We start from the raw sequence: 26,776 nt of genomic DNA, 5'->3' as shown, positions 1-26,776 counted from the left end.
ACCACCTTGCCCCAGCTGTCGTGCAGCCAGTTGTGTCAGATTTAGATGGCCATCCAGGGGTGGCATAATACATGCTTCAGCCCCTGGTAGGCCCTGGGTACACCGATGCCCTGAGTTACAGGGTCTGACAAGGTGGCCCAGTTCCAATTGGGTAATGCACCTAAGGTACACATGTCAATTTAGCGAGAGAACAGCTAGGCTGTGGGTCTGATTGGCAGGCCCACAGCCAGAGAAAGTCGTAAACCAGTGAAACAAAGCAAAAAAATCTGGGTGATCATAGGATTGCAGACCCTACTCTCCTACATGACACACCCCCCAAACGTTGGGACAATAAACTAACCTTGACCAGGTGAGTCTTCTTGTTCTAAGTGGAAATACCTGGAGAGCCCATCTGCATTGCCATGATCAGTGCCAGGTCTATGCTCCACTGTGAAGTCCATCCCCTGAAGGGAAATGGACCACCTAAGCAGTTTGGGGTTTTCACCCTTCATCTGATTTAGCCACAAGAGGGGCTTATGGTCGGTCTGAATCTTGAAATGAGTGCCAAACAAGTATGGCCTCAGTTTCTTCAGGGCCCAAACCACAGCAAAGGCCTCCCTCTCAATAGCTGACCAATTTTTCTCTCTGGGGGTCAGCCGTCTGCTTATAAAAGCAATGGGCTGGTCATTACCATTGAAATTCAGTTGAGATAGAACAGCTCCCACACCCAACTCAGAAGCATCTGTTTGGAAAATGAATGGTTTGGAGTAGTCTGGACTCTTGAGGATAGGTGCCGTGCATATGGCCTGTTTTAGGTCATCAAATGCTTTTTGACAGCTCGCTGTCCACTGAACTTTTTTTGGCATTTTCTTACTTGTCAGTTCATTAAGTGGAGTCACAATCGATCCATAATTTCTGACAAACTTTCGGTAGTAACCAGTCAGGCCCAAGAAAGCTCGAACCTGAGTCTGGGTGGTTGGAGGAGCCCAGTCCCTGATTGACTGTATTTTGCTCTCCAGTGGTTGAACTTGGCCTCCACCTACAAGGTGGCCCAAGTATACAACCTTTGTCTGCCCTATCTGGCACTTGGTGGCCTTGATAGTGAGACCTGCTGCTTGCAGAGCCTCTAACACTTTCCTCAGGTGGACCAGGTGATCCTCCGAGGTGGAGCTAAAGACAGCAATATCGTCAAGATACGCCGCACAGAAGTCATCCAGCCCAGTGAGAACGTGATTCACCAGCCTTTGGAAGGTGGCAGGTGCATTTTTCAAACCAAAGGGCATTACCACAAATTGATAATGCCCACCAGGGGTAGAAAATGCTGTCTTAGGCTTGGCGTCCTCAGCTAACCTGATTTGCCAATACCCAGCTCTCAGGTAAAACGTACCTAAGTAGTTGGCAGAAGCCAATCTATCTATAAGCTCATCTGCCCTTGGTATTGGGTGGGCATCAGTCTTAGTGACTGCATTGAGACCCCTGTAGTCTACGCAGAACCTCATCTCTTTCTTACCACCCGGGGTGTGAGGATTCGGCACGAGAACTACGGGACTAGCCCAAGGGCTATCCGAGGGTTCAATGACTCCCAACTCCAACATTTTCTGCACTTCAGTATTGATGCAGTCTCTAACGTGATCGGGCTGCCTGTAGATTTTACTCTTGACGGGCAAGCTGTCACCAGTGTCAACCTCATGGGTACACCAATTGGTCTGACTGGGTGTTGGAGAGAACATATGCCGGAAGGATTGAAGAACCTGTTTACAATCCTCCTGTTGATGTTCAGAGAGGCTGCCACAAAAGACAACACCGTCTACTGATCCATCGTCAGGATTCTGAGTGAGCAGGTCTGGGAGAGGGTCACTCTCTTCCTCCTGTCCCTCATCTATGGCCATGAGCAAGCTCATGTCCTTCCTGTCGACATATGCTTTGAGCCGGTTAACATGGAGCACCCTGTGGGGGCTCCGGGCAGTGCCAAGGTCCACCAGGTAGGTGACCTCTCCCTTTTGCTCAAGAATCGTGTGGGGCCCAGACCATTTGTCTTTGAGTGCTGCTGAGGCCACTGGCTCCAACACCCACACCTTCTGTCCAGGCTGGTAAACAGTCAGGACAGCCTTTTGGTCATGCCAAGCTTTTTGGAGTTCTTGGCTGGCCTCAAGGTTTTTAGAAGCCTTTTCCATGTACTCAGCCATCCGCAAGCGGAGACCAAGGACATAGTCCACTATGTTGGTTGCAGGCTTTTTGAAAGGTCTCTCCCATCCTTCCTTCACCAAACACAGGGGTCCTCTTACAGGATGCCCGTACAAAAGTTCAAAAGGGCTGTAGCCAACCCCCTTCTGTGGGACTTCTCTATAAGCGAATAAAAGGCAGGGAATCAGGACGTCCCATCTACGCCGGAGCTTTTCAGGTAGTCCGTGAATCATCCCTTTTAGGGTCCTATTGAACCTCTCAACAAGCCCATTGCATTGTGGATGATAGGGTGTAGTGAACGTGTAGTTGACACCACATTCCTTCCACATAGCAGTCAAATATCCTGACATGAAGTTTGCACCTCTGTCAGAGACAACCTCCTTAGGGAAGCCCACTCTGGACAACACTCCAACTAGGGCTCTTGCCACAACAGGTGCTGTAGTGGTCCTAAGGGGAATAGCTTCAGGATACCTGGTGGCATGATCCACTACCACCAGTATAAACTTGTGCCCTGATGCTGTCTGGGGTTCCATTGGACCGACAATGTCAATCCCCACGCGTTCAAAGGGCACCCCCACCACAGGCATTGGTATAAGGGGGGCCTTTGTAATGCCACCTGACTTACCACTGGCTTGGCAAGTGACACAGGATCGACAAAACTCCTTGGTATCCTCGTTCATGTGAGGCCAGTGAAAGTGTGAGACGAGCCTGTCCCACGTCTTCGTCTGGCCTAAGTGTCCTGCTAAGGGAATCTCGTGGGCCAAGGTAAGAAGGAAACCACGCTGAGACAAGGGGATAACCATCCTCCTGGTCATGCCAGGCTTGGGGTCTCTTGCCTCAGTGTACAGGAGTCCATCCTCCCAGTATACCTTGTGGGTACCTGTGGCGTTCCCAGCAGCCTCAGCAGCAGCCTGCTGTCTGAGGGGTTCAAGGGAAGGGCAGCCTAACTGGTCCTTCCCCAGGTCTTCTCGTGAGGGTCCCCCTGAGCCCAGAAACTCAACTTGATCAAGTTCGAGTTCTTTAGGTTCAGTTTCCCGCAATTCCTGGAGGTCAGCCTCCTCTGAGACTTGATCCTCGACCTGGGGCAAGGGGGAAGGCGCTGCCTTAACCCGACTGCTCTTCTTCTTGGGAGGTGTCTGGTCCGTTGTTCCAGGATCCAGCACCTGTTCAGTGGGGCATCGTCTGACCTGTGACCTGGTCACAGCAAACACGTGTGCTGGCAAGCCTAACATCTCCATGTGAGTCCGGTGCTCCACTTCTGACCATTGTGATGACTCCAAATCATTGCCCAACAAACAGTCCACTGGGAGGTCTGAACTAACAACAACCTTTTTCTGGCCATTTACCCCTCCCCAGGAGAAAGCAACAATCGCCATACTATGACTGGTAGTGACGTTGCTGGCATTGGTCACCAGGAAATCTGTACCTGGCATGATCTGTCCAGGGTCCACAAAGTTAGGCGTCACCATGGTGACACTGGCACAAGTGTCCCTATAGGCCTGAGCCATTCTTCCATTTATTAAAGGCGTCTGTCGGTATTTGCCCAAAGTATTGGGACTGACATCAGGGGATATATCCACATCCCCTGTACAGACAAGGACAGCCTGAGTGAGTGTGCCAAGTAAGTTGTCACACCTCTCAGAACCCAAGGTTAACCCAACTAGTCCCTTGGGAGGTGCACTACTACTGCTGGCTGTACTAGGGGGCACAGGTGCCTTAGGGGCTGCAGTAGCTGGAGTCTGCACTCCTTTCTTGGTGCACTCACTAAACCAGTGAGTTTTACTTTTACAATATTGGCACCACCTTTTCGATTCGCCTTCTTGATTCTTCTTTTTCTGGGAAGCCTGACCCCCCCCCTTCTTTGGGTTGTTGGGGACCTGCCGAAGACTTCTGGTCATTTTGTTCACCCTTAAAATCTTTACCCTTCTGGTCTGCTTTCTTCTGACCACCCTGGTTCTGGCCCTGGTTTTGCTTAACCCTTGTTCTGACCCATCTGTCTGCCTTCTTTCCCAATTCTTGGGGAGAGGTCAGATCCGAGTCGACAAGGTGCTGATGCAACAACTGGTTCTGACAATTGTTTAAAATCTGTTCTCGCATGATCAAATTATACAATCCTGTGTAATCAGTAACCTTACTGCCCAGCAACCAGCCCTCCAAAGCCTTAGTGGCACAATCGACAAAATCAGACCAGTCCTGAGACTGAGTTTTCTGGGTATCTCTGAACAGCAACCTGTACTGCTCAGTGGTTAGGCCGAACCCATCAATCAGTGTGTTCTTCAGGACCTGGTAATCGTTAGCGTCCTCAGCTCTAGTAGTGAGGAGCTTATCTCTACCTTTACCTTCAAAGGAGAGCCACAAGATAGCTGCCCACTGACTCTGGGGGACGCACTGTACAGTGCAGGCCCTCTCCAAAGCAGTAATCCATTTGTGGATATCATCCCCTTGCTTAAAGGGGGCACTATCTTACTCAGGTGTCTAGTGTCTAAACTCCTGTTTTCCCGTGGGGGAATGCTGCCACCAGTGGGATTTGTCCCACTCAATTCTTGCTCTCTAGCAAAGGCGAGTCTCTCTTTGGCCAGGGCAAGTTCTTCCCTTTCGATCCTCAGATTGACTTCCCGCACTTTAGCTTCGTACACTCTCCTCTGAGGGGATGTCATCCCTCTTTGAGAAGAGCCTCGAGAGCCATTGGTTCGAACGGATCTATTAGAGCCTCTCGACAGAGACCTAACTCGTCCATTCCCAATTTTAAGCTGGCCTGAGAGGGGGCCCCAGGGGTCTCCTAGTACCATTCTCGTGCCGGCTTAAGTTATCCCTAGTTAGCTGGCTAACTACTACTGGACCTTTGTCTGCCTCATCCTCAGATGGCTCCAGATCCTCATCCTCCTCTTCACCTTCTGCGGAGAGATGGATAAGGTCGGGGTCACCTAAGGTTCCCCCGAGGGGGGGCATATTCCTGTCTGGATGAGAAGGGTCTGTGTTACCAGCCCTCCTAGCATCATAAGTCTCCAAGAGACCAATCAGAAACGGAATGGTAGGGTTTGCACCCTGTTTTAGCTTCCGAGATGTACAGATTTGTCGCATCTCTTGGAAGCTAAGTGCAGCATATCTGGAAGTGACCTGTGGAAGGTCGACTGACACGGGGAGACTCAGTGTTTCCTCCTTTGTCTGACATGCTGCTTCTAGGGTGGTGTAAGTGATGCACCTACCTACACTATATGTTTACCTACTGATCCCTTGCTAAGAGTTGTAGCCAAGGTGTGCTAAGCCTTGAGGAGCTACAACAGCTGGTTCAGTAGAACTCAGAGTATTCTAAGCTAAGTTATATGTACCTGGAGTACTTATGCGATCTTTCACAAGATATTCTTAGGATACGCGTGGTAAAACAACAGCAAGCTCAAATCCCAACCGCTGCTCACCAATGTGAGAAGTTGGCCTGATATGCAGTGCTCACTATTCTAGTGATCACTATGCATCAGTCCAAACGACCCTTATGGTGATTGGTTGTAAGTCAACCTTAGACCAGCTATCCTAGTAGCGTGGATACGAGCAGTCTTCGGGCTAAACTCTAGAGGGCGTGTTAAGCCAGCTGTTATACCATCACATACCCCTTGAACACCAAGTGAAAGGACACCACACAAGTGTTATGAAAATAAACAGTGTATTTATTAAAATCACAACAGCCCTGTACTCTTCATGAGGACAGGGTACTAAGCACACAATGAAACTCTTACGAAAATACTTCAAGTGGACAATCTACACAAAAGCCCGAGGGCACGGAAAGTCTAGTGTTCTCGGGCGAACCCGATAAGGTAAGTCGGAAGCGATAGGGACTCGGGACCCTTAAATGAGGAGGCTATGCGGGCACCGAAATGCCGAAGTTACCTAGCCCAGGGGCTGCGGCTGCACAAGTCTTTACAGACGTCGGGAGTCCTCGCTGACGAACCAGGAGCCGGAAGGAAGGAGTTGCTGGCCGGCGACCAGTGGAGATAGTTCGTAGAGATCCAAGCCTGGATCAGAGATGGATGACACCTGAAAGCAGAGGGGACCAAGTTCGTAACTACTAGCCAGTAGTCAGAGGGTACCAGGAGGGCACCGGATGATCGTCACCTCGACTAGGTGAGTGGGCGACGCTAGGCTCTGCAGTCTCACGGACCAGGAGGCGTTGTCGGCGACCAGGATGGAGGTGCGAGCTGTCCCACGAAGATTGATGCTGTCGGCGTCGTTGGGCCCAGGATTGGGGCAACAAGCCTTGGCAAATTCAGGGCCACGTGGTGGACCTAAAATGGCGTCTTGAGTGGACCAGGAGGGTCCGGGGTGCTCTTCTTCAGAGGAGAGCACAGGCCAGTCTGGAGCAACCAGACCAGCAGCGTTGGTTGTCGGGCGTCGTCGAGGAGGTCACAAGCCAGCGGCTAGTAACCAGACAACGTGATGAGCGGCAAAGAGCAGAAGGGCCCCACGCAGATCGTGGAGATGCTGGGAGGCTGCACTTCGGTGCTGGAGCTGCTCAGGGTAGGGGCTTCTCGGACCCCAAAGCACTCACCAGAGGATCCCTCGGTGGTCGTGCTGGTTAAGAAATCGTGGAGGTTCTGAAGATGACCGGTCCCTCGAGGTCTCGTCGCACCCACGGATCTCAGCTGAGCTGACGATGTGGGTAGAGGTCAGAGGTGCCAGGGAAGCCGGGTCTCGTCGAGCTGGGCAGTCGGATTCCTGAGGAAGGACGTGCAGCAAACCGCAGAGTTCTTAGATGGTGCCTGCGGATGCAGGGTGACTACTCCTTAGCCACAACGGAGAAATCTTGAGAAGAAGTCGAGAGTTCCTTTCATAGAAAGTAGTTCTTGATTCAAAGATGATTAATTTGGAAGGGTCCCCGCTCATGCCTTTATCCTAAAGAAAGGGGTGGGTACGCGACTAGGTCCTGCCCTAGGGGTGGGACCAGGAAGGGGGGTGGTTACACCCCTCTCCCGTGCCGGACTTTCCCCAGGCCAGGGGCTGGTGTGCCCCTGGAACTGGTTCTAGCCGGCAGATGCGTAGTGAGCACCGGGGTGCCACTTGCAGTCACCTTCCTGTAAAGCCCTGCCTACCCAGGATACACAAAACCCTGTATGGGATGATGCGAGCACCGCCCCGGACAGGAAACCCTTTGTCCAAGCTCTCCTCGCTGGAAGGACTCCCAGCAGCAGGAGGTCAGACTCGTGTCTGTGGTGGCAGCATCCATTTTGTGGAGCTGAGGCTTCAGTTAACTTTAACCGGGGTTCACAGTTACGTACATGTCGTGTCCCTCTAGAAGGGTGGAATGCTAACCCCGTCGCCAGCATTGGTGAGGGGTCAGTATCCCGATTCGTATGACACCTTACTCGACATGTCTTGATAACGCGATACCGAAGTTAGCGATATGGTACGCGTTATCATGGAACAGCCATTGGGTCTTGGTTCCGCAAGCTGCAACCGGGCTCGGCTCGTGCCAGAGCCCAATTCACACGATTCCACGCACTCTGCCTTCAGGATTGTCAAGGCCTGCCATAGGAGTGACTGATAGGAATTCGGGTGTCCATTTTAGGGTTAGATATAGGTATACTATATCTAAAGCAAAGGGCGAGTACACCACCTTGCCCCAGCTGTCGTGCAGCCAGTTGTGTCAGATTTAGATGGCCATCCAGGGGTGGCATAATACATGCTTCAGCCCCTGGTAGGCCCTGGGTACACCGATGCCCTGAGTCACAGGGTCTGACAAGGTGGCCCAGTTCCAATTGGGTAATGCACCTAAGGTGCACATGTCAATTTAGCGAGAGAACAGCTAGGCTGTGGGTCTGATTGGCAGGCCCACAGCCAGAGAAAGTCGTAAACCAGTGAAACAAAGCAAAAAAAATCTGGGTGATCATAGGATTGCAGACCCTACTCGCCTACAGGGTCAACTCCACTTTGTTCTGCACCAAAACAAGCAACCTGCAAAGGTACAATAAGTACAATATGTGCTACAGCCCTTAGAGGCCTTCTCTTGTCGCAGTGCCCTGGGTACCTGTGGTACCATTTACCAGTGGCTGACCTGTGGCCAGAGATGCCAATTGGGTTTTGTTTTCAATGCAGTTTTAGGGAAAGAACATATGCCCTGGGTACCTGATTGGGAGGTCCAGTAAACAACCAGTCAAACCACAACAGGAGTTCAGCAATAAGTGGGGGCAACCATGCAGAAAGTGGAAACTTTCTCACACTGGAGTGCAATAGTAGTGTTTCCAGCACAATATTAGTCAACAGTACACATAGGATAATGCCCACCTCTCAACAACCCTTACAAATATGCATTGTTAGCTCATTTTTTAAATCTAATATCTAGCTTTCACTTCCAAAGAAACTCATACCAGTCTCCACAATGTCTACATTCCTCAGAAAATGACAATCTTCCAAAGTTTCTTCCATACTATTCCCTTTCTCTCCCTTCTGCTATCCAAAATCTGGGTTGAACCTTCACTCAACAGCACCAGAGTCAAATCCTAGATCATCCTCCATACCACTTTCCACAGCAAGTCACCAATCCCTTCTCACCCGCCTCCAAAATGTACCTGTGTTGTTGCTAAAGTGTACCCTTTAGGCTGCAGACTTTCTGCAGTTGCTGCGATGTCGGTTATCTCTTTCTTTGGTCCCAGTGTCTCTTTGTGTGAGGCCTTGACCAGATGGCCTTTCTGGTTATCTTCAGTACCCTGGAGGAGATACTCAACGCCAACACCTTCATCATCTTCATCTTCAACTTCACTATTTTCTTCATCCTCAGAATAATCTTCCAAAAAACAAACAGATTAATATGAGGTCATTTAGGAGCTACACATTTGTGCTATAGAATGTAAATGATGCTTTGAGATACAATGCCCCACTTACAAAAGGATACTGCAGAGACCAGTCAAGATCACAGGACATACCACAATGTATCACAAACATCACTTGCACCAACAGCTACTGCAAATAGTTGACAGAATGCCAGAAACCGATACATTGTCATTGTATTTATATAGCGCTTGTAGGATTGTGCTCATTTGGACATGGTCACCACCACCGTTCGCTCTAGTGCTGAAGCTTTTTCACAGAAAGTGCACTGGGTCCCGGCTAACAAGGCCTCCCAGTGCCAGTGCTCTTTCCCTTACAACAAGGTAAATCTTGAATTGTAACCCAACGGCAAGGACTTTAGCCCACCTCGTAATCCCTAGTAAATGGTAACCCATGGGTACTAAAGAGGGCCCTATGGGCTGCAGCATTATACCACCCAAAGGGACTCTCATAAAAAGTGCATGCAAACTGCCACTGCAGAATGCATGGTGCACGCGCTGTGAGCCATGCTACGGTACACTGCATATACTCTATGTAAGTCACCCCTACAGCAGAACTTTGAGATCTAAGGTGGGGTGCATTATAGGATATGAAAACAAGTTACTTGTAACTTTAGTTCGCGAGTATTGGAAACTTTCATTGATTCACATGATTGGATCATTCCTAGTCGTCAAGATTGGTGTCCCCGGTATATCAAAATAGCAATGCAAAGCCATTACAAACCAGAAACCAGGCCTAAGCCCATTCCAGTTTTGTAACATATCCACCTGTTTTGTAAAAGAGACCAAATAAAATCAACAATCAGATCAGCCTCACCCCTTAGAACCCTCCGGAGAGAAACTCAGACCTTCAGATTTTCGTAGCCCTAGTGCCATAGTGTAACAAAGAACATGCAGAAGGTTGAGCTTTCCTAGGTGATGAGGGTGGGTCGCATGTAAATCTATGAAAGTTTCCAACACTCGAGAACAAGTATCTGGCCCTGGGACATAGTCAGTAATGACGGAATAGGATCCAAAGGAAACTGTTGCTGTACTGACAGAAGAAGAAGCTCTGTGTACCAGAACTGGCGAGGTCAGAAGCGCTAGGTGTCGCACATCCAAGATGGCCGCCCACCTGTGAGGCCTTGGAAGCTTGGTGATGAAATCTGGAATTTTTCCTAATATCTACCTGCGATCTGCCACTGTCGCACAAGTTACTTACCTTCGGTAACGATATACCTGTAAGAAACAGTAGTTAGTATTAGATTCCTTACCTTAGATAATTCCTCAGGCGTCAGACTGGATCCGGAAACTTCTGCGTAGCAGTACCCTTGCGAGTCGGTAGGCATCGTCTGCAGCTCCGCGTCCATCAGCGTCGTTGGCGACGGGATGACGTCGCCGGAGTACTTAGACGCCGCCCTTGCGCGCTGACTTCAGTTCTTAGACACAGCATTTCCGCGTCAGAAACGCAGAGCCATGATAAAAACCAACACTAGTGCCATGAAACTAGGGCCCTGAAGGGGATGACCTTAACCCTAGATATCGGTTCACAGAACGGGGAGGATGGGAATCTAATACCAACGAACGGGGCGAGCGTAAAAGCCATCCCTCCAGACTTGGCTGTCCAGGCAGTAGTGTCTTGCGAACGTGTGCAGCGAGGCCCACGTAGCTGCCTGACCGATGCCCTGCAAGGGGACTCCCTGGCCCAGGGCAGTAGTAGCCGCAGCTCAAATGAAATGGGCCCTCAGCCCAACAGGAGGGAAAGATGTGGTGCAGTGCTAGATGCAGAATTTTTCTATCCAGATGATTCTGTTTAGTATTCGTAGGTCTAGAATGGGCCTGTATTCTTTGACTGCTCCTCTTTTTTAAACAAGATAATAGCGGGAGTAGACCCCTTGATTCCTCTGCATGGAAGGAACCTCCTCTATAGCTTTCTTCTTGAGATGGGCAGAGACTTCGTCCTGCAGCAGCTGACTGGGGAAATGGGGAAGTAACTTTACTTGAGGAAAAAGTTGCGGGGGAAGGGACTTGAACCTCAGCAAGTAACCATGCTACACAATATTCAGCACCCATCTGTCCTTTGTTATGGATCTCCACTCTTCCAGACGATGACACTCCCTCCCACCGGAGTTGCGAACAGTTGCGGAGGAAGCAACAACTCAGGGTTTTGGAGACTGTTTGGAGGCAGACTGCTGCTTGTTATTGTTGCCACTGCCTCTACCAGGACGTCTCTGCTGAAATTGGGTTGTCTGTTGAATTTGGGAAGACCATTGAGGGGTTTGGACCCTCTGCTGGTAAGGACGCTTATCCCCTTGATGAAAGCTCTTTTTAAATTACTTACGCTTTTCCAAACCCACCGCCTTCACAGTGTCCATTTCAGATTTCATTTTTGTCACTTCATCATCAGCGTGTGGACCAAAGAGAGAAGAACCATTAAAGGGGAGGTTCAAGATTTTCTTCTGAGCATCCGGTTTGAGGCCCATGAGGCGGAGCCACGCCGAACGGCGTGAACAGATTCCATGGGAGTAGCCATGGGCCGCGAGGTCAGAGCGTCTGCCGCGGCACTAATAACCTGGTTGGCTACGAGTCCTCCCTCCAGAAGGATATCGACAAAATCCTGTCTTCCTTCGGAAGCTTCTCTGTGAAGCGAGTAAGGGAGTCCCAGAGGGACCTATCGTACCTTCCAAGTAGAGCAGCAGCACTGACCACCTTCATATATGAAGCAGAGGTGCTGCATACCTTTCTGCCAAACAAATCCATTAGTTTGCTGTCCTTTTCTGAGGGTACCGAAGAAGAGGTAGAGGCTGAATGAGACTTCGTGGCAGCCGCTACAATAACTGAATCAGCCAGAGGATCCGATTTTGGGAACAAGGGGTCCTCTGCGGGCACCTTGTACTTCTTGGCAAGTCTTGATGGAACAGAACCTACCACTGCGGGTGTGAGGAAGGTGGCCATCACCGGTTCAAGGAAGCCAGGCACCAGGGGCAGCAGCGGTCTAGGCGCTGTCCGGTGATGAAGTGTGTCGAAACTTATAGAGGTAGGGACCACAGGAGTATGCAAAGAGATTTTCAGCTTCTTTGCCCCCCTGCCCAGCACATCTGTAAAGGTTGCGATATCAATAGGTGAGACTCTTGACGGAGGAGTAGAGGAAAAGATCGGAGAATAGTTCCGGACCATAGACCTCGTGGAAGAGGACCAAGTCGGAGATCTAGTGCGTTCTCTGTGATGAGACCTGTCTCGATGGCTGTGCCGACCCCTGGATCTAGGCAGATGTCCAGGCGGCGATCTTGGTCTGGGGGAAGGTCTTGGCTTGGCAGGTGATCTGGGCCGTACCAGAGAGCGTGATCTGGCAGGAGATCTTGGTCTGGGGGAAGGTCTTGGCTTGGCAGGTGATCTGGGCCATACCGGAGAGCGTGATCTGGCAGGAGATCTTGGTCTGAGTGAAGGACGAGGCCTCCGTGGAGGAGACTTAGTCGGTCTGACCGGAGTGCTTGTCTTTGGAGCGGAAGGAGAGAACGTGCGGAAGTAATCCGAGACCGGAGTACTGCGACCGCCCGAAACGCTCCCTGAGGATGGTGAGATGACACACTGCGTGATCTGTCCGCTGATCTGGGGGATGCTTCTGGAGAAATCTTCACGATGTTCAAATGAGGAGATGAAGATCTGTCCCCTGATGACCCAGAACCAGGAGACTCTACAATCATAGTGTCCGGTTCCCTCGACAGCGAAAGCTTCGACGTCGACGTTTGTGTGACCAATGGCGTCGAACGTGGTGTTCGACGTAGATTGTCCCCGCCTTGGCGATCTCGACTGCGATCATCGGCGTAGAGTCTGTGACCTCGACGGCGATCTTTCTCAACGTCGAGAAAAAGGCGAACCTCCATGGCGTCCTGTCGACGACGACCTTTGACGTCGTGTCGACTACAACCTTCTTCGACAGCGACTCCTCTTGACGTCGCCTAGGTGTCAACCTCCTCGTCGTCGAATGGTGGGATCTCGACGACCCTCTCGACGGCGGCAATCTGGAAGCCATCATACTCTCGACGCTGACCCACTCTAGGGTGGCGGAGAGTGTCTCGACGTCGACGGAAGCCTGGACGTCGACGGAGACCTGGACACATAAGCAGCCACAGACTTCGAGCCCTAAGTGTGGCGTCTCGACGTCGACTTACTTGGCTGCAACTGAGACTTTTGACGTCGCAATGGTGATCCAAAAGAGCGTCTAGGCCTCTTCGATGGAGATCTTTTTCCTTCCTTTTTCTGGAGGCAGGAGATGCGGAATGTCGCTGTTTTTTAGCATGCTTGCTTGAAGACGTTCTGGGGCCTCCATGGCCGCCCACCTGATGACTTGTCTTTCTCCAACATGGCATGAAGTCTAATTCGTTCTCTGTGGCGAAGAGTCCGCCTAAAGAACTTCTGACAGTGATGGCACTGGTCAGGGTCGCATGTAGATGGAAGGCACACGATGCACACTGAGTGTGGGTCAGCCAGGGCCATCTTCTTGTCACAAGAAGGACACTACCGGAATAAAGCAGGCATTCTGACAGAAAAAAAATTGTGGAACACCACAAAAAACAGAGCAGAAGACTTAAAAACCCAGAAGACGTCAAATTTTCTGAGAAAAATCACTCAAAGGAATATGCTACTTACCAGTATGCATCTGTTCTTGGCATGAAGGGCTGCTGACATTCATATCTGTGCATAGATCACCGCCTAGTGTTGGGTCCGGATGATTGCACATTGTTGTCCTGGAAGAGTCTTCGAAGTATCACGAGATAGGTGGCTCCTCCCCTGGACTACAGTGCGCATGGGCATCCTCTCCATCCCCAGGTTGTTTTTCGCTATTGTGGCAGAGATGGAGCGTAATACTGAAAGTGATGACCATGCCTGAAAATGCTTCTGAGAGCCGCAGCTGCGACAGGCACCAGGGAGGAGTGCGGGCGATATGAATGTCAGCAGCCCTTCATGCCAAGAACAGATGCATACTGGTAAGTAGCATATTCCGTTCGAGGCATGAGGGCTGCTGAATTCATATCTGTGCATAGAATAAATAGCAGTTTCCTCCTCACTTGCGGGTGCCCGCGCCAGCTGCAGCAGTCTGAAAGAGTCCTGAGAACAGCCTGACCTACAGCAGCTTGCTGTTTGGAGTGTACATCTACGCAGTAGTGTTTGGTGAATGTATGTATAGTGGTCCATGTGGCTGCTCTACATATGTCCTCTAGAGGAATATTACCCAGGAAAGCCATGGAGGCCCCCAATTTGCATGTGGAATGCGCTATAGGGGGAACTGTTAGTGTGCGTTTAGCTTTCTGATAACATATCTGGATACATTTAACAATCCACCTGGCTATACCTGATTTGGAGATAGGGTTGCCTTTATGTTGTGGAGAGAATGCAACAAATAGCCGTTTAGTTTTTCGAAAGTCTTTCGTCCTGTCGATGTAATACAGGAGAGCTCTTTTGACATCTAAGGTGTGCAGTGCTCTGTCTGCCACCGAATCTGGGTTAGGAAAGAAAACGGGCAGTTCAATATTTTGGTTGATGTGGAACTGCCAAACCACTTTTGGCATGAATTTAGGGTTGGTGCGAAGCACCACTCTATTTGCATGGATTTGCAGGTAGGGTTCCTGAATTGTGAGGGCTTGCAGCTCACTGACCCTCCGCAGGGATGTAATAGCTATGAGGAAGGCCACCTTCCAGGTGAGGAACTGTATGTCACAGGAATGGAGTGGCTCAAAGGGTGGCCCCATGAGTCTGGTGAGAACGATATTTAAGTTCCAGACTGGTGAAGGGGGGTGTCTGGGAGGGATCACTCTTTTAAGGCCTTCTAAGAAGGCTTTAATGGCAGGTACCCTAAAAACGGAAAGGTGTTGCCTGTTTTGAAGGTAAGCGGCTATGGCCGCGAGATGGATCCTGATAGAACTGTACGCCAGGTTGCATTGGTAAAGATGCAACAAGTAACATATGATGTTTTGCGTAGATGGGTCCAACGGGTTAATGTTATTGATGGAGCAGTAAATAACAAACCGCTTCCATTTGGCCGCATAGCAGGCCCTGGTAGTTGGTCGCCTCGCCTCCTTGATGGTGTCCATACACTCAGGAGGCAAGTTCAGGTATCCAAACTATGACCTCAGGAGCCAAATCGCAAGGTTAAGCTGTTGTGGATCTGGGTGCTGAATGTCACCATGGCTCTGCGTGAGGAGGCTGGGAGTGAGGTGCAGTCGCTGGTGAGGCACCACTGAAAGTTCCAGGAACGTGGTGTACCAAGCCTGCCGTGCCCACGTTGGAGCAACCAGGATGAGTGTCATGGAGTGCTGTCGCAGTTTGCGCGCCACCAGAGGTATGAGGGGGGCTGGCGGAAAAGCGTACGCAAATCTGCCTGACCAGTTCATCCATATCGCATTGCCCTGAGACTGCGGGTGTGGGAACCTGGCGGCGAAGTTTGGGCATTTAGCGTTCTCGCTTGTGGCGAACAGGTCGATGTCTGGATGACCCCACTGCAGGAAGTACGGACGGAGAACCGACGGGTGGATCTCCCACTCGTGCATCTGATGACTGTGCCTGCTGAGCAGGTCCGCCATCTGGTTGTCGACACCCGGGAGATGCTCCGCCATGAGGAAGATGTTCCTCTGAATGGCCCACTTCCACATGCTCTGGGCTAGGTGAGACAGCTGTGGGGAGTGCGTGCCTCCCTGCTTCTGAATGTAATACATGGCGGTCATGTTGTCCGTTCGGACTAACACGACCTTGTTGCACAGGTGCAACTTGAATGCCTTCAGTGCCATGAAGATCGCCATGAGTTCCAACACATTGATATGCATCCTCTGCTGTTGCGCAGTCCATAGTCCCTGCACCGTGTAGTGGAGGACATGTGCCCCCCAACCCTGGAGAGATGCGTCCGTCGTCAGTACTATCTGTGGTACAGGCTCCTGGAACGGTCGTCCCCTGCAAAGGTTTCGTGGGTTCCACCGATGCAGAGAGTTGTAAGCACGACCGGTCACCAACACTAGGTCTTTTAGATGGCCATGAGCCTGGTTCCACTGACGGGCTAAGCATTCCTGGAGGGGTCGCATGTGCAGCCTCGCGTGCGGGACTATGAATATGCAGGATGCCATCATGCCGATCAGTTGCATGAAAACCTGTGCCGGGAGGGAGTGCTGAGGTTGAAACCTCCGGATGAGCGCTTGCATGCTGTTGACCCTGGCTGCGGCCGGCTGCGCCGTGGCCGACTGGGTGTTTATTGACACCCACAGGTACTGCTGGACCTGGGCCGGCTGCAGGTGAGACTTTGCGTAGTTGAGAGAGAACCCTAGACTGTGAAGGAGGTGAATGGTCCGCGACATGTCGTGGCCGCACTGTACGGCAGACCTTGCCTGGACGAGCCAGTCGTCCAGGTAGGGATACACGTGAACACCTTCCCTGCGCAAGTGCGCTGCCACAGTCGCTAAGCACTTGGTGAAAACCCTGGGAGCGGTAGGGACCCCGAATGGCAGGACTTTGAACTGGTAATGCTGACTGTTCACTGTGAACCTGAGATACTTTTTGTGGCTTGGGTGAATGGGAATGTGGAAATACGCATCCTTGAGGTCCAGGGTGGCTAGGAAGACGCCCTGACGGAGCAGCGGCAGGACTTGTTGCAAAGTTAGCATGTGAAAGTGCTCCGAGAGGATGTACTGGTTAAGGGGTCTGAGGTCTAGAATGGGCCTTAGGGACCCGTCCTTTTTTGGAATTAAGAAGTACAGGGAGTACACCCCTGCACCCCTTTCTTCGGCAGGCGCCAGTTCTATGGCCCCTTTTTGGAGCATGGAGAGAACTTCTTGCTGCAATAAGTGCGAGTGCTCTGCGGACATACGACAACTTCTTGGGGTATGTTGGGGGGGGGGGGGGGGGGGGGGTAGAGGTTAATTCTAGACAATAGCCGTAACGGATAAGTTGTCTCACCCACCTGTCTGTTGTGATGTTTTCCCAGTGTGGCAGGAACTGCTGGAGTCTCCCCCCGACAGGTGTTAGATGGTCGGGGGCAGTGACAAGGAGTCACTGTTTGTTGGGAGTGGAGGACCTGGCGCTGTTATTGCCGCGGCCTCTCCCTTTGGCGCTGTTCCCACGGTAACCACCTCTGGTGTTTTTAGTGTATGCAGATTGCGTGTTGCTTTTGGTATACTGGGAGTGCTGTAGAGCCTGCCCTCTTGTTGCCCCCCTGTTACCGGAGCGACGAAAGGAACCGCTCCGAAAGTGCTGTGACTGGAGAGCCCCCATGGACTTTGCTGTCTGTGTCTTTTTTCATTTTCTCGAGTGTTGTGTCCACATCGGGTCCAAACAGAAAGTCCCGATCAACCGGCTTATTAAGAAGAGTAGTTTGGATCTCGGGTTTAAACCCAGAGAAACCCAGAGATGCGCAGCCATGCGCGGCGTCGCAGCATCACGCTAGTATTGATTGCTCTCGCTGCAGTGTCCGCTGCGTCCAGTGCGTCCAGTGCGCACTTGGACGCATTTGAGATCAGTTTACCCTCTTGTATAACCATTTCCGCAGCCTCTCTGTACATATCAGGCATGTGCTGCATCAATTGCTCCAGGGTGTTGTAGTACGCCCTGTCGTACCTAGCCAACAGGGCCTGTGTATTGGCTATTCTCCAAGTGTTAGCGGCCAGCGCCGACACCGGCTTCCCCGATATCTCAAAGATTTTGGACTCTTTGTCCCGTTGATTGAGAGTTAGCCCTTTTGCGCGCGTTAGCCACCACAAGGGAGTCCAAGGGGAGCTGTCCTTTGATGTAGGTGGGGTCCACTGGAGCAGGCCTGTATTTGTCGATCCGTGGATTGATAACCCTGGCTTTCGTGGGCTCTTTGAAAATGGCTGTGGCATGTTTGAGGACCCCCTTAAGCATGGGTAGAGTTTTTGTGGAGCGCTCAGAAGTGGAGAAGGTGTCGAATAAGAAGTCCTCATCCACTGGCTCAGCATGCATTTCAACGTCATGATTGAGTGCAGCGCGCTCTATCAATGCATTGAACGCTGCGGTGTCCTCAGTCGGAGATTGTTTGACATTATAGGACTGAGAGTCCGGGGTGACCTGGGGGTCATCAGGGTCATCGCCTTGATCCGCTGCCCCTGACCACTGATTGGAGACATCTTGATCAGTGTCTGTATTGTAAGTGAAGCCCATGTGGCTGTAGTCTGCAGTTAAGTCCTCCTCACTTTGTGTAGGAGAATGAACAGCATGGTGTCAGTAGTCCTGAAGATGTTCAACAAGAACCGGAGAGGTGGGGGAGACCATCTTCTTTTTGAGAGGAATTTTGTAACCCTCCAAAGGGTGTTCAGGCGCAATCTTCCGCTTGTGGACGGTAAGCCTGCCTGACTCCGAGTCGATGAACAGTTTTGTTTGGTTGTCGTAAGAAGGTTCATGATAGACGACCTGTGCATGTGAGGACACCTTCGCCACCTTGGAAGCCTCCTGAGACTTTGGACGTGCAGTGGGTGGAAGGCCAAACTTAAGTGGCGTCGATCCAGTCTGCTTGGAAGCGGAAGTGCCGGCTTCGTTTTTCTTCGACGCCTGAGTAGGCCGCTCGCTTGAGCGCGTCGAATCGACCTCAGTGCGCGGTGCGCCTCCGACTTTCGGCGTCTACGACAATTTTGGGGCGACCTTTGCCGCGGCTTCGACCCTCTTCGCCAGCCCATGCTTCAGTCCCGAGAGGGGTGGCTGCAGACCTTTCCCGACAGGAAGTCCCTTGCCCTTATCGCCATGTTTGGTAGTGGACGCGGGCACCAGCGCCGAGGCCTTCGAGGCGACGGTGTTGGTGTCAGGGCCCTGCTTCGGAATCCCAGCGACGGGTATCTTCGGCGTCGAAGGATCGACGACGACCTTCCAGGCGGGCGTCTACGTCGAACCGATCACCATCTTGAGCAGTTTCGGTTTCAATTTCTCCTTCGACTGTTTCGGTTTCGATTTCACGGAATCGACCGATGGCTCCTGTGAAAGGGTCTTAGCCTGGCTATGACGCGGGGCTGTAGATCGAATGGACAGATCTTGGCTAAGGCCTTACGGCGATGCCTCGACCGGAGCCGGAGCGGGCTGAATGTCAATGATAGGCCCCGGAGCAGTGGGCGGACTCGGTTCACCACCGGAGTCGTCATCAACGGCCGCAAGGGCCTGTTCGTCGTCCCCTACCTCGAAGACATCCTGGTCGTGGCCGAACTCCTCGTCTGGCTCGTCCATTTCGAAAGTTTCTTCGGGAACGTCATCTTCCGCCTCTTCCTCATCTTCCTCATCTTGGAAGAGTTCCTCGTCCCCGGCATCGAAGATTTCGCAGGTGCTGGAGCCGACTGTTGGGCCGACTGCCTTGCCGCGCGCCGAAGTTTGATAGTCTTCTTAGATCGGAACTTTGAGCAGGCGAAACATTTCGACTCGTCGTGGTCGGGGGACAAGCAGGTGTTGCACACTGGGTGCACATCTAAGTTCGAATATTTGGAATTACACACAGGACACCGCTTAAACGGGGTCCGTTCCATCGTCGATGTAGTCTGGGCCTGAGTCGTCGAGATTCTTTATTCGATGCCGATCGAAGAACCGAAAGGGCCAGGCACGAACAAAACAATACAGACGCTAAGAAAAGCCTTTTGGCCGTAGGAACAGAAGAGTACAAGTTAATTAACTGGAGTACGAGATTAGACATCCGAACCCAATGGTGGAAATAAATCTGGGGATGGAGAGGATGCCCATGCGCACTGTAGTCCAGGGGAGGAGCCACCTATCTCGTGATACTTCGAAGACTCTTCCAGGACAACAATGTGCAATCATCCGGACCCAACACTAGGCGGCGATCTATGCACAGATATGAATTCAGCAGCCCTCATGCCTCGCACATAACAATTTCAGTCAAAAACTGAAGAGCTCAAGCTCCAGGATCCTCACAGAAGGAGCCGGAAAAAAGAACTGGCCCAACTGCCACCTGTGGTGCACCATGGGAGCAGGGGGTCGCCTTCAAGTCTTAAAGGCACGGTACTCCTACTCTAATGCCTTAGAGGCAAGGTGTCCGTTTTCTTTGTTTCTTTATACTCTACGGCAGCCTACTGGCAAATGCCTGCAATTACAGGTTTTTCCTATGGCAATAAAGCATTGTTGTATGCAAATGTTTACTGCTCTCTCTCTCTCTTCCTTAGGGGTTGGGAGAGTACTACAGTGTGTATGCTAATTCATGTAATTTTGCGACAGTTTTGCCAGTTGGGAAATGTTTTAGGCTGCAAATATATGTTTTCACATATATATATACATATATATTTATATGTATTTTTTTATATGCTCCGGGATCCCGCACATGGGCGGGGATTATTCATAGATTATAACTATTGAGGAGTATCCCCTGGATGAGAACCTTAATTGAACCAACCAAGTACTCACCTGGAAACGGGTAATTTACTTACCAGCCATTGTATAACATTGACTCATTTTGACTCGAAATTTTTTTAAGTGTGAAGTTTTGAAATCTAAAAATATTCACATAAAATCACAAGCCCGAATTCGTAAGTACTCACCTGTGATCAGGGGAGAAGCCAGTACTGTACCCTTCAGCCCAGTACTAAACCGCAAAAGTTGTTGTCCGCCCTGATGAGAACTAGCGAACCTCCTAGGCGAGAGAGAAAGGCTTGTAGAGCCAGTTTTTTTGCTCTTAGCTCCAAGAGATTGATGTGGAGCAGACGATCGTGAGGAGACCAATGGCCACTAACATGCAGGTCTTGCATCACCGCTCCCCAACCATCCAACGACGCATCCGTTGTCACTACTTGAGGAGACGGATCACTTACGAAGGATAAACCGTGGGACAAGTTTCTCTGGTCTGTCCACCACAGGGCCGCTCTTTTCATTGTCGGAGTGACTGTCACCTTGTCGTCGAATGAGCAGGGGATCTGTGTCCATTGGATGTCCAGTTGCTCCTGAAGAGGACGCATTTGCAGTCTGCAGTGAGGAATCAGAGGTATGCATGACGAAATTACCCCCAGCAGAGATTTGTAGCGGCGTAGTGAAAGACACCTTTTTTCGTAAGTCAAGAGTCACGGACTGCAGTTTTTCCCGCCTTTCTCGGGTTGGAAAAGCTTTTGAGAGTTTTGAGTTCAGGATGGCTCCCAGAAAACGTGCCTTCCTGGATGGGGCCAGAGATGATTTGTCTTTGTTTAAAGTGAGTCCTAGATTTTAAAACAGGTATGTACATGCCTGAACCGCGTCCCGCGCAGCTCCCCTGGACAGGGCCTTCAGCAACCAGTCGTCCAGGTAAAGGAAGACTTGAGAATGATTCCTTCGCAGGAAAGCCGCTACTGGCGCCAGCACCTTCGTGAAGATCCTCGGGGCTGAGTGAAGACCAAAGGGTAAAACCTTGAATTGAAAATGGCTCTTGGCTACTGTAAATCGTAGAAAACTTTTGTGCGCTTGGTGAATCGGTACATGAAAGTACGCATCCTCGAGATAGAGCGTGGCCATGAAATCCCCCGGATTGACCAGCCGCAGGATGTCTTGAAGAGAGACAATCCGGAAAGACAGGGAGATGATAGGTGTTGAGCTCCCTGAGATCTAAAATGGGGCGCCATTTCTCTAGCGTCTTCCTTACCAGGAAGAACCTGGAATAGAATCCCTGTCCTTTTTGGTCGGAGGGAACCGGCTCTATTGCCCCCTTCAGGAGCATTTGATGAACTTCGAGCCGGAGAAGACGCAGGTGTTTTGACAGAATGGTTGCAGGGGGCTTGGGTGGTGGGATGTGAGTGAATTCCAAGGCATGGCCCTTTCAAATGATGTTGAGCACTGTAGGAGAGTAGGGTCTGCAATCCTATGGTCCCCTCAGATTTTTGCTTTTTGCTTCACTGGTTTACGACTTTCCCTGGCTGTGGGCCTGCTAATCAGACCCACAGCCTAGCTGTTCTCTCTCTAAATTGACACACATGTACTTTAGGTGCATTTATCAATTGGTATTGGGTCACTCTAATAAGTCCTTGTACAGTGTACCATAGGTACCCAGGGCATAAGTACACCCAAGACCTACCAGGGGCTGCAGCATGTATTAGGACACCCCTGGCTGGCCGTCTTAACAGACAACTGGCTGGTAACACAGCCGGGGCAAGGTGGTATAATCACCCTTTGCTGTAGATCTAGTATACCTATATCTAACCCCAAAATGGACACATATACTCCTATAAGTCACTCCAATGGCAGGCCTTATCAATCCTGAAGGCAGAGTGCTTGGAATTATGTGAAATGGTGCTCTAGCATGAGCTGAGCCTGTCTGCAGCTTTCGGAACCATGTCCTTATAGCTGTTCCATGATAACGCTATACCATATACTTTTAAGTGCATTATAATCCTCGCCGTTATTGCTAACTTTGGCATAGCATTATCGAAACATGTCGTGTAAGGTGTCATACGCTTTGGAATACTACCCCCTCGCCAGTTCTGGCGACAGGGGTAGCATTTCACCCTTCTAGAGGGATAAGACATGTAAGTAACTGTAACCCCGGTTAAAGTTAGCCCGAGCCTCAGCATCACAAAATGGATGCTGCTGCCACAGACACAAGTCTGACCTCCTGCTGCTGGGAGTCCTTCCAACAATGGAGGCCTGGACAAAAGGTTTCCTGCCTGGGGAGGTGTCAGCACCACCGCAGACTGGACTTTGTGTAGCCAGAAAGGCAGGGCTGATAGGAATTAGACATGCCTGGGGCACACAAGGTTTCCCTTTGCGTACCACAGTTCAAACCAGTTGCTGGGGCACTCCAGTCCCAGCTCTGGCGCGAAACCTGACAAAGGATAGGGGGTGTAACCCGCCCCCCCCTTCCTGGTGCCACCCATGGGAGGGACCTAGTCGCTAGTACAGCCCCCTTTAGCAGGATAAAGGTAGGAGCTGGTCCCATTCAAAATTAGATTATCCTGAACAACTCTACAAAGAAGAAACTCTGGACTTAGACGTTCTGCTCCACAGAAGACTGAAGAAATCTCCCTTGTGGCCAAGGAGTGACCACCCTGCAACTGCAGGCACCATCAAGCGTCCTAGCGGTTCACTTTGTCGTCCTTCCTGGCGGAACCAGATGTCAAAGCCCAACGAGACTCGGACTTCCAGACCTCTGCGCCCTCAACTCACATCTGCAGCACAGCTGAGATCCGTGGGTGCGACGAGACACGTGGGACCGGCCATCTCGAAGAAACTGCACTTCGCTTCCAGCAGGACCTCTGAGGCACCCTTGAGCGAGTGCTTTGGGGATTGAGAAGCCCCAGCCCCGAGCAGCTCCTGCACCGAAGGCCAGCCCTCCAGCATCCACGAGATCTGCGTGGGGCCCTTCTGCTTGATTGCTACTCGATGCGTTGTCTGGTCATTTGCCGGCTGGCTAGTGGCCTCCTAGACGAAGAAATCTTGAAAATACACCGCTGGTCTGGTTGCTCCAGACTGGCCCTTGCTTCTCTGCAAAGGAGAAGTACCCCGGACCCTCCTGGTCCGCACCAGACGCCATCTTCACTAACCACGTGGGTTGCATTTGCCAAGGCCTGTTGACTCGATCCTGGAACAGACACCGCCGACAGCGAGAGCCTGTGTGGGACAGCTCGTGCCTCCATCCTGGTCATCGACGACGCCTCCTGGTTCATGTGGCTGCAGAGTCAAGAGTCACATCTTCACCTGATCGCGACGACATCTAGTTCCTTCCTGGTTCAACATCGGTCACTGGCTAGTGACTTTGAACACTGTCCCCTCTGCTTTCAGGTCTGCATCTTCTTCGATCCGCCCTTGGATCACTCCGGACATGTTCTAGTGATCACCTTTTATCAGTCCAAACAACCCTTATGGTGAATATGTCAACCTTCTAGACCAGCTATCCTAATTGTAGCATGGACAAAGCAGTCTTAGGCTAAACTCTTTTGGCGTGTGAAGCCAGCTGTTTTACCACATATAACCCCTTGAACACCAGATGAAAGGACACCACACAGGTTGTTATGAAAATATACAATGTATTTATTACTAACAAACACCTCTGAACTCTTTATGAGATCAGAGGGCTAAGCACATAACAAGACTCAACAAAAATACAGTAAGTCGCACAAATTACAATGGTGCCCTAGGGGCACGACAAACCATATACTAAGTAAATGGTATAAGGTGAACGATAGAAGAAATAAAGATGCCCAGAGGCTGTAGGATCGCTGGGACTACACTATCCTAACCTTAGGTAAGGAGCAGGAGGCCCACGGGACGCGTGTGCAGAGTATGAACTCACACGCGAGATGCGGTACAAAGTCAATGGGCACAAACAAGTTACAAAATAGGTGAGTACGGACAGGTCCGACTGGTTACGACTAAAACTACAGGATACCTTGACACTAGGAGAGTCAATCTACCTATGAGCACCGAAATGCTCTTGTTACCTCACCCACGGGCTGCGGGTGCATAGGTGTGAAAGTGTGTCGGGTTTCCGCGTTGAAGTCTATAGAGCCTTGAAGAAAGATGCTGCAGGCGACCAGGAGGAAGTTGTCCGGAGTGATCCAAGGGTGGATCAAGGAAGATGGAGACCGAAAGCAGAGGGGACAATATTCACAGTCACTAGCCAGTGACCGGAGTGGAACCAGGAAGGAACCAGATGCTGTCGTCGCAATCAGGTGAAGAGTGGACGCTTGACTCTGCAGCCACGTGGACCAGGAGGTGTCTTGATAATGCTATGCCAAAGTTAGCAATAACCGCAAGGATTATAATGCACTTAAGAGTATATGGTATAGCGTTATCATGGAACAGCTATAAGGACATGGTTCCGAAAGCTGCAGACAGGCTCAGCTCATGCTAGAGCACCATCTCACATAATTACAAGCACTCTTCCTTCAGGATTGATAAGGCCTGCCATAGGAGTGACATAGGAGTATATGTGTCCATTTTAGGGTTAGATATAGGTATACTATATCTACAGCAAAAGGTGATTACACCACCTTGCCCCAGCTGTGTTACCAGCCAGTTGTGTCAATTTGGATGGCCTGCCAGGGGTGGCATAATACATGCTGCAGCCCCTGGTAGGCCCTGGGTGCACCTATGCCCTGGGTACCTAAGGTACACTGTACAGGGGCTGATAAGGGGACCCAGTATAAAATTAGATATGTACCTAAGGTACATGGAGTCTATTTTAACAGAGAGCAGGAAGCCTGGGGTCTTGAATAGCAGGATCCCAGGCCAACTATGTCGAAAACCAGCAAAACACTAGGCAAAAAGTTGGGGGCAACCATAGTCAGATATCCACCTTCCTACAATGATCTCCATTGATGTAGCCTCCCCTTCCTGTAAGACCTTTTTGCTTCTACTTTTGATTCTGGAGGAAGCTGATCCAGGAACGGTGCGACATCACACCATAGTTGGCGGTCATATCTGCCCAATATAGCTAGGGAATTAACTGCCCGCACCAGAAGACTCGCCATTTAAGAGAATCTCTTACCGGCATTGTCCAATCTCCTTCCTTCCTTGTCAGGAGGAGTTGTTAAAGGAGCAGAGGAGTTGTGGGATTTTCTCTGCGCCGCTTGAGAAATTACAGAGTCCGGTTTTGGGTGGCCCGTCAAGGCAGCTGGACCATCGTCAGGCGCTTTGTACTTTTTATCTAGACGCGGTAGTACAGGGACCACCGTCGCTGGGTTTTTTATTGCCTACTAAGGCCTTCATCCCACAGATGCTGCACTATTGGTATGGACCTTGTCGACTTACTATAAGGTTCCTTGAAATCATACAAGAAACATTCAGAGGCCACCGCAGGCATCGCCAACTTGACTCTGCCAGTCGCTCTTTCCATCAGCTGATGGAATCCTCCTATATCTGCTGGCGGGGAATCCCCCGGATCCGGACATGGAGACAGAGTCCGGAATGATGTACTCATTCCATTCAGAAGCTTGATCAGCTCCATCGTCCGAATTATGATCCTCATCCGAGGAATAATCATGAGTGTCTGCTGGTCTGGAAGGCTCTTGTAGAATTGGTGCCTGTGGCTGAGGGGACACCTGAGCTGGTATTTCGGGAATAGCCGTTGAGGTAGGCGCCGGGACAGGCATGGCTTGCGCAACTGGAGCCGGATCAGGCTTTGCAGCTGTAGATTTGTAATCCTGCTGCATCCTATGCAGATCCTGCAGGAAATAAGATGGAACCGAAACCATGTCTCGACCTGAATATTGTTGTGGTTGGGCAGAATGATGATGATAATCACCTTCTTGGTCATACCCTCCTTCCGAATCCGTCTCCTGGCACTTGACCAGAAGTTGAGAAGGACTGTCAGCGTAGTCATATGAGTCCTGATCATCCTCTTCTGACTCATCTTCATAAAGCAGCAGCGCTGGTGGCAAGGGAGTTACCCTCCTTGGAGATGTCATGTCCGGTGTAATTCTGGTCATTGAAATAGTGATTCTCTTCTCCGATGCCAAAATAGTCGACTGTCTCGTTGACGATGGAACTGAAAATGCAGCCGTCGTCGGCTTAGTCGACGGAATATGCATCGTCGACACAGGAACACCCGACGACACGATAGGCGTCGTCGCTGCAGTCGATGACGAGACTGTCGACATCCCCGCCGTCATCGAAGTCTTGGTCGTCATCGACCTAGTCGTCGACGCCGCTGTCGTCATCTTCGTCAATGATGCAGTCGGAGACTCCCTCATCGACGCTGTTGTAGCCGTCGTCGACAATTCCATCCTCGTCGAAGATTCCATCCTAGTCGACGATCCCGTCGTCGTCGATTGCCCCGTCGACAAGCCTTCGACGGAACCAGTTTCAGTTTAGGCTACTTTTTCTTCGTCGACGGAGCCTCCATCGACGACGCCTTAAACGTCGACGACTTGGAA

At 50.9% G+C, this 26,776-nt stretch overlaps 1 protein-coding gene across 1 annotated transcript in view; it reads right to left on the bottom strand.

The window, feature by feature from the left end:
* SRCAP (Snf2 related CREBBP activator protein) overlaps nucleotides 1–26,776 on the bottom strand; it is a 1,720,489-nt gene that overhangs the window by 1,159,132 nt on the left and 534,581 nt on the right. The window contains exon 12 of the mRNA XM_086931673.1: nucleotides 8,721–8,935. Within this exon, the coding sequence (XP_086787799.1) occupies nucleotides 8,721–8,935 (215 nt within the window). The remainder of the gene's footprint in view (nucleotides 1–8,720; nucleotides 8,936–26,776) is intronic.

Source organism: Lissotriton vulgaris, chromosome 7, assembly GCF_964263255.1.
Source record: "Lissotriton vulgaris chromosome 7, aLisVul1.2, whole genome shotgun sequence".
In the NCBI taxonomy this organism is placed as follows: Eukaryota; Metazoa; Chordata; class Amphibia; order Caudata; family Salamandridae; genus Lissotriton; species Lissotriton vulgaris.
The sequence above is the reverse complement of the archived record's forward strand: the minus strand, read 5'-3'. Positions and strand labels throughout refer to the sequence as shown.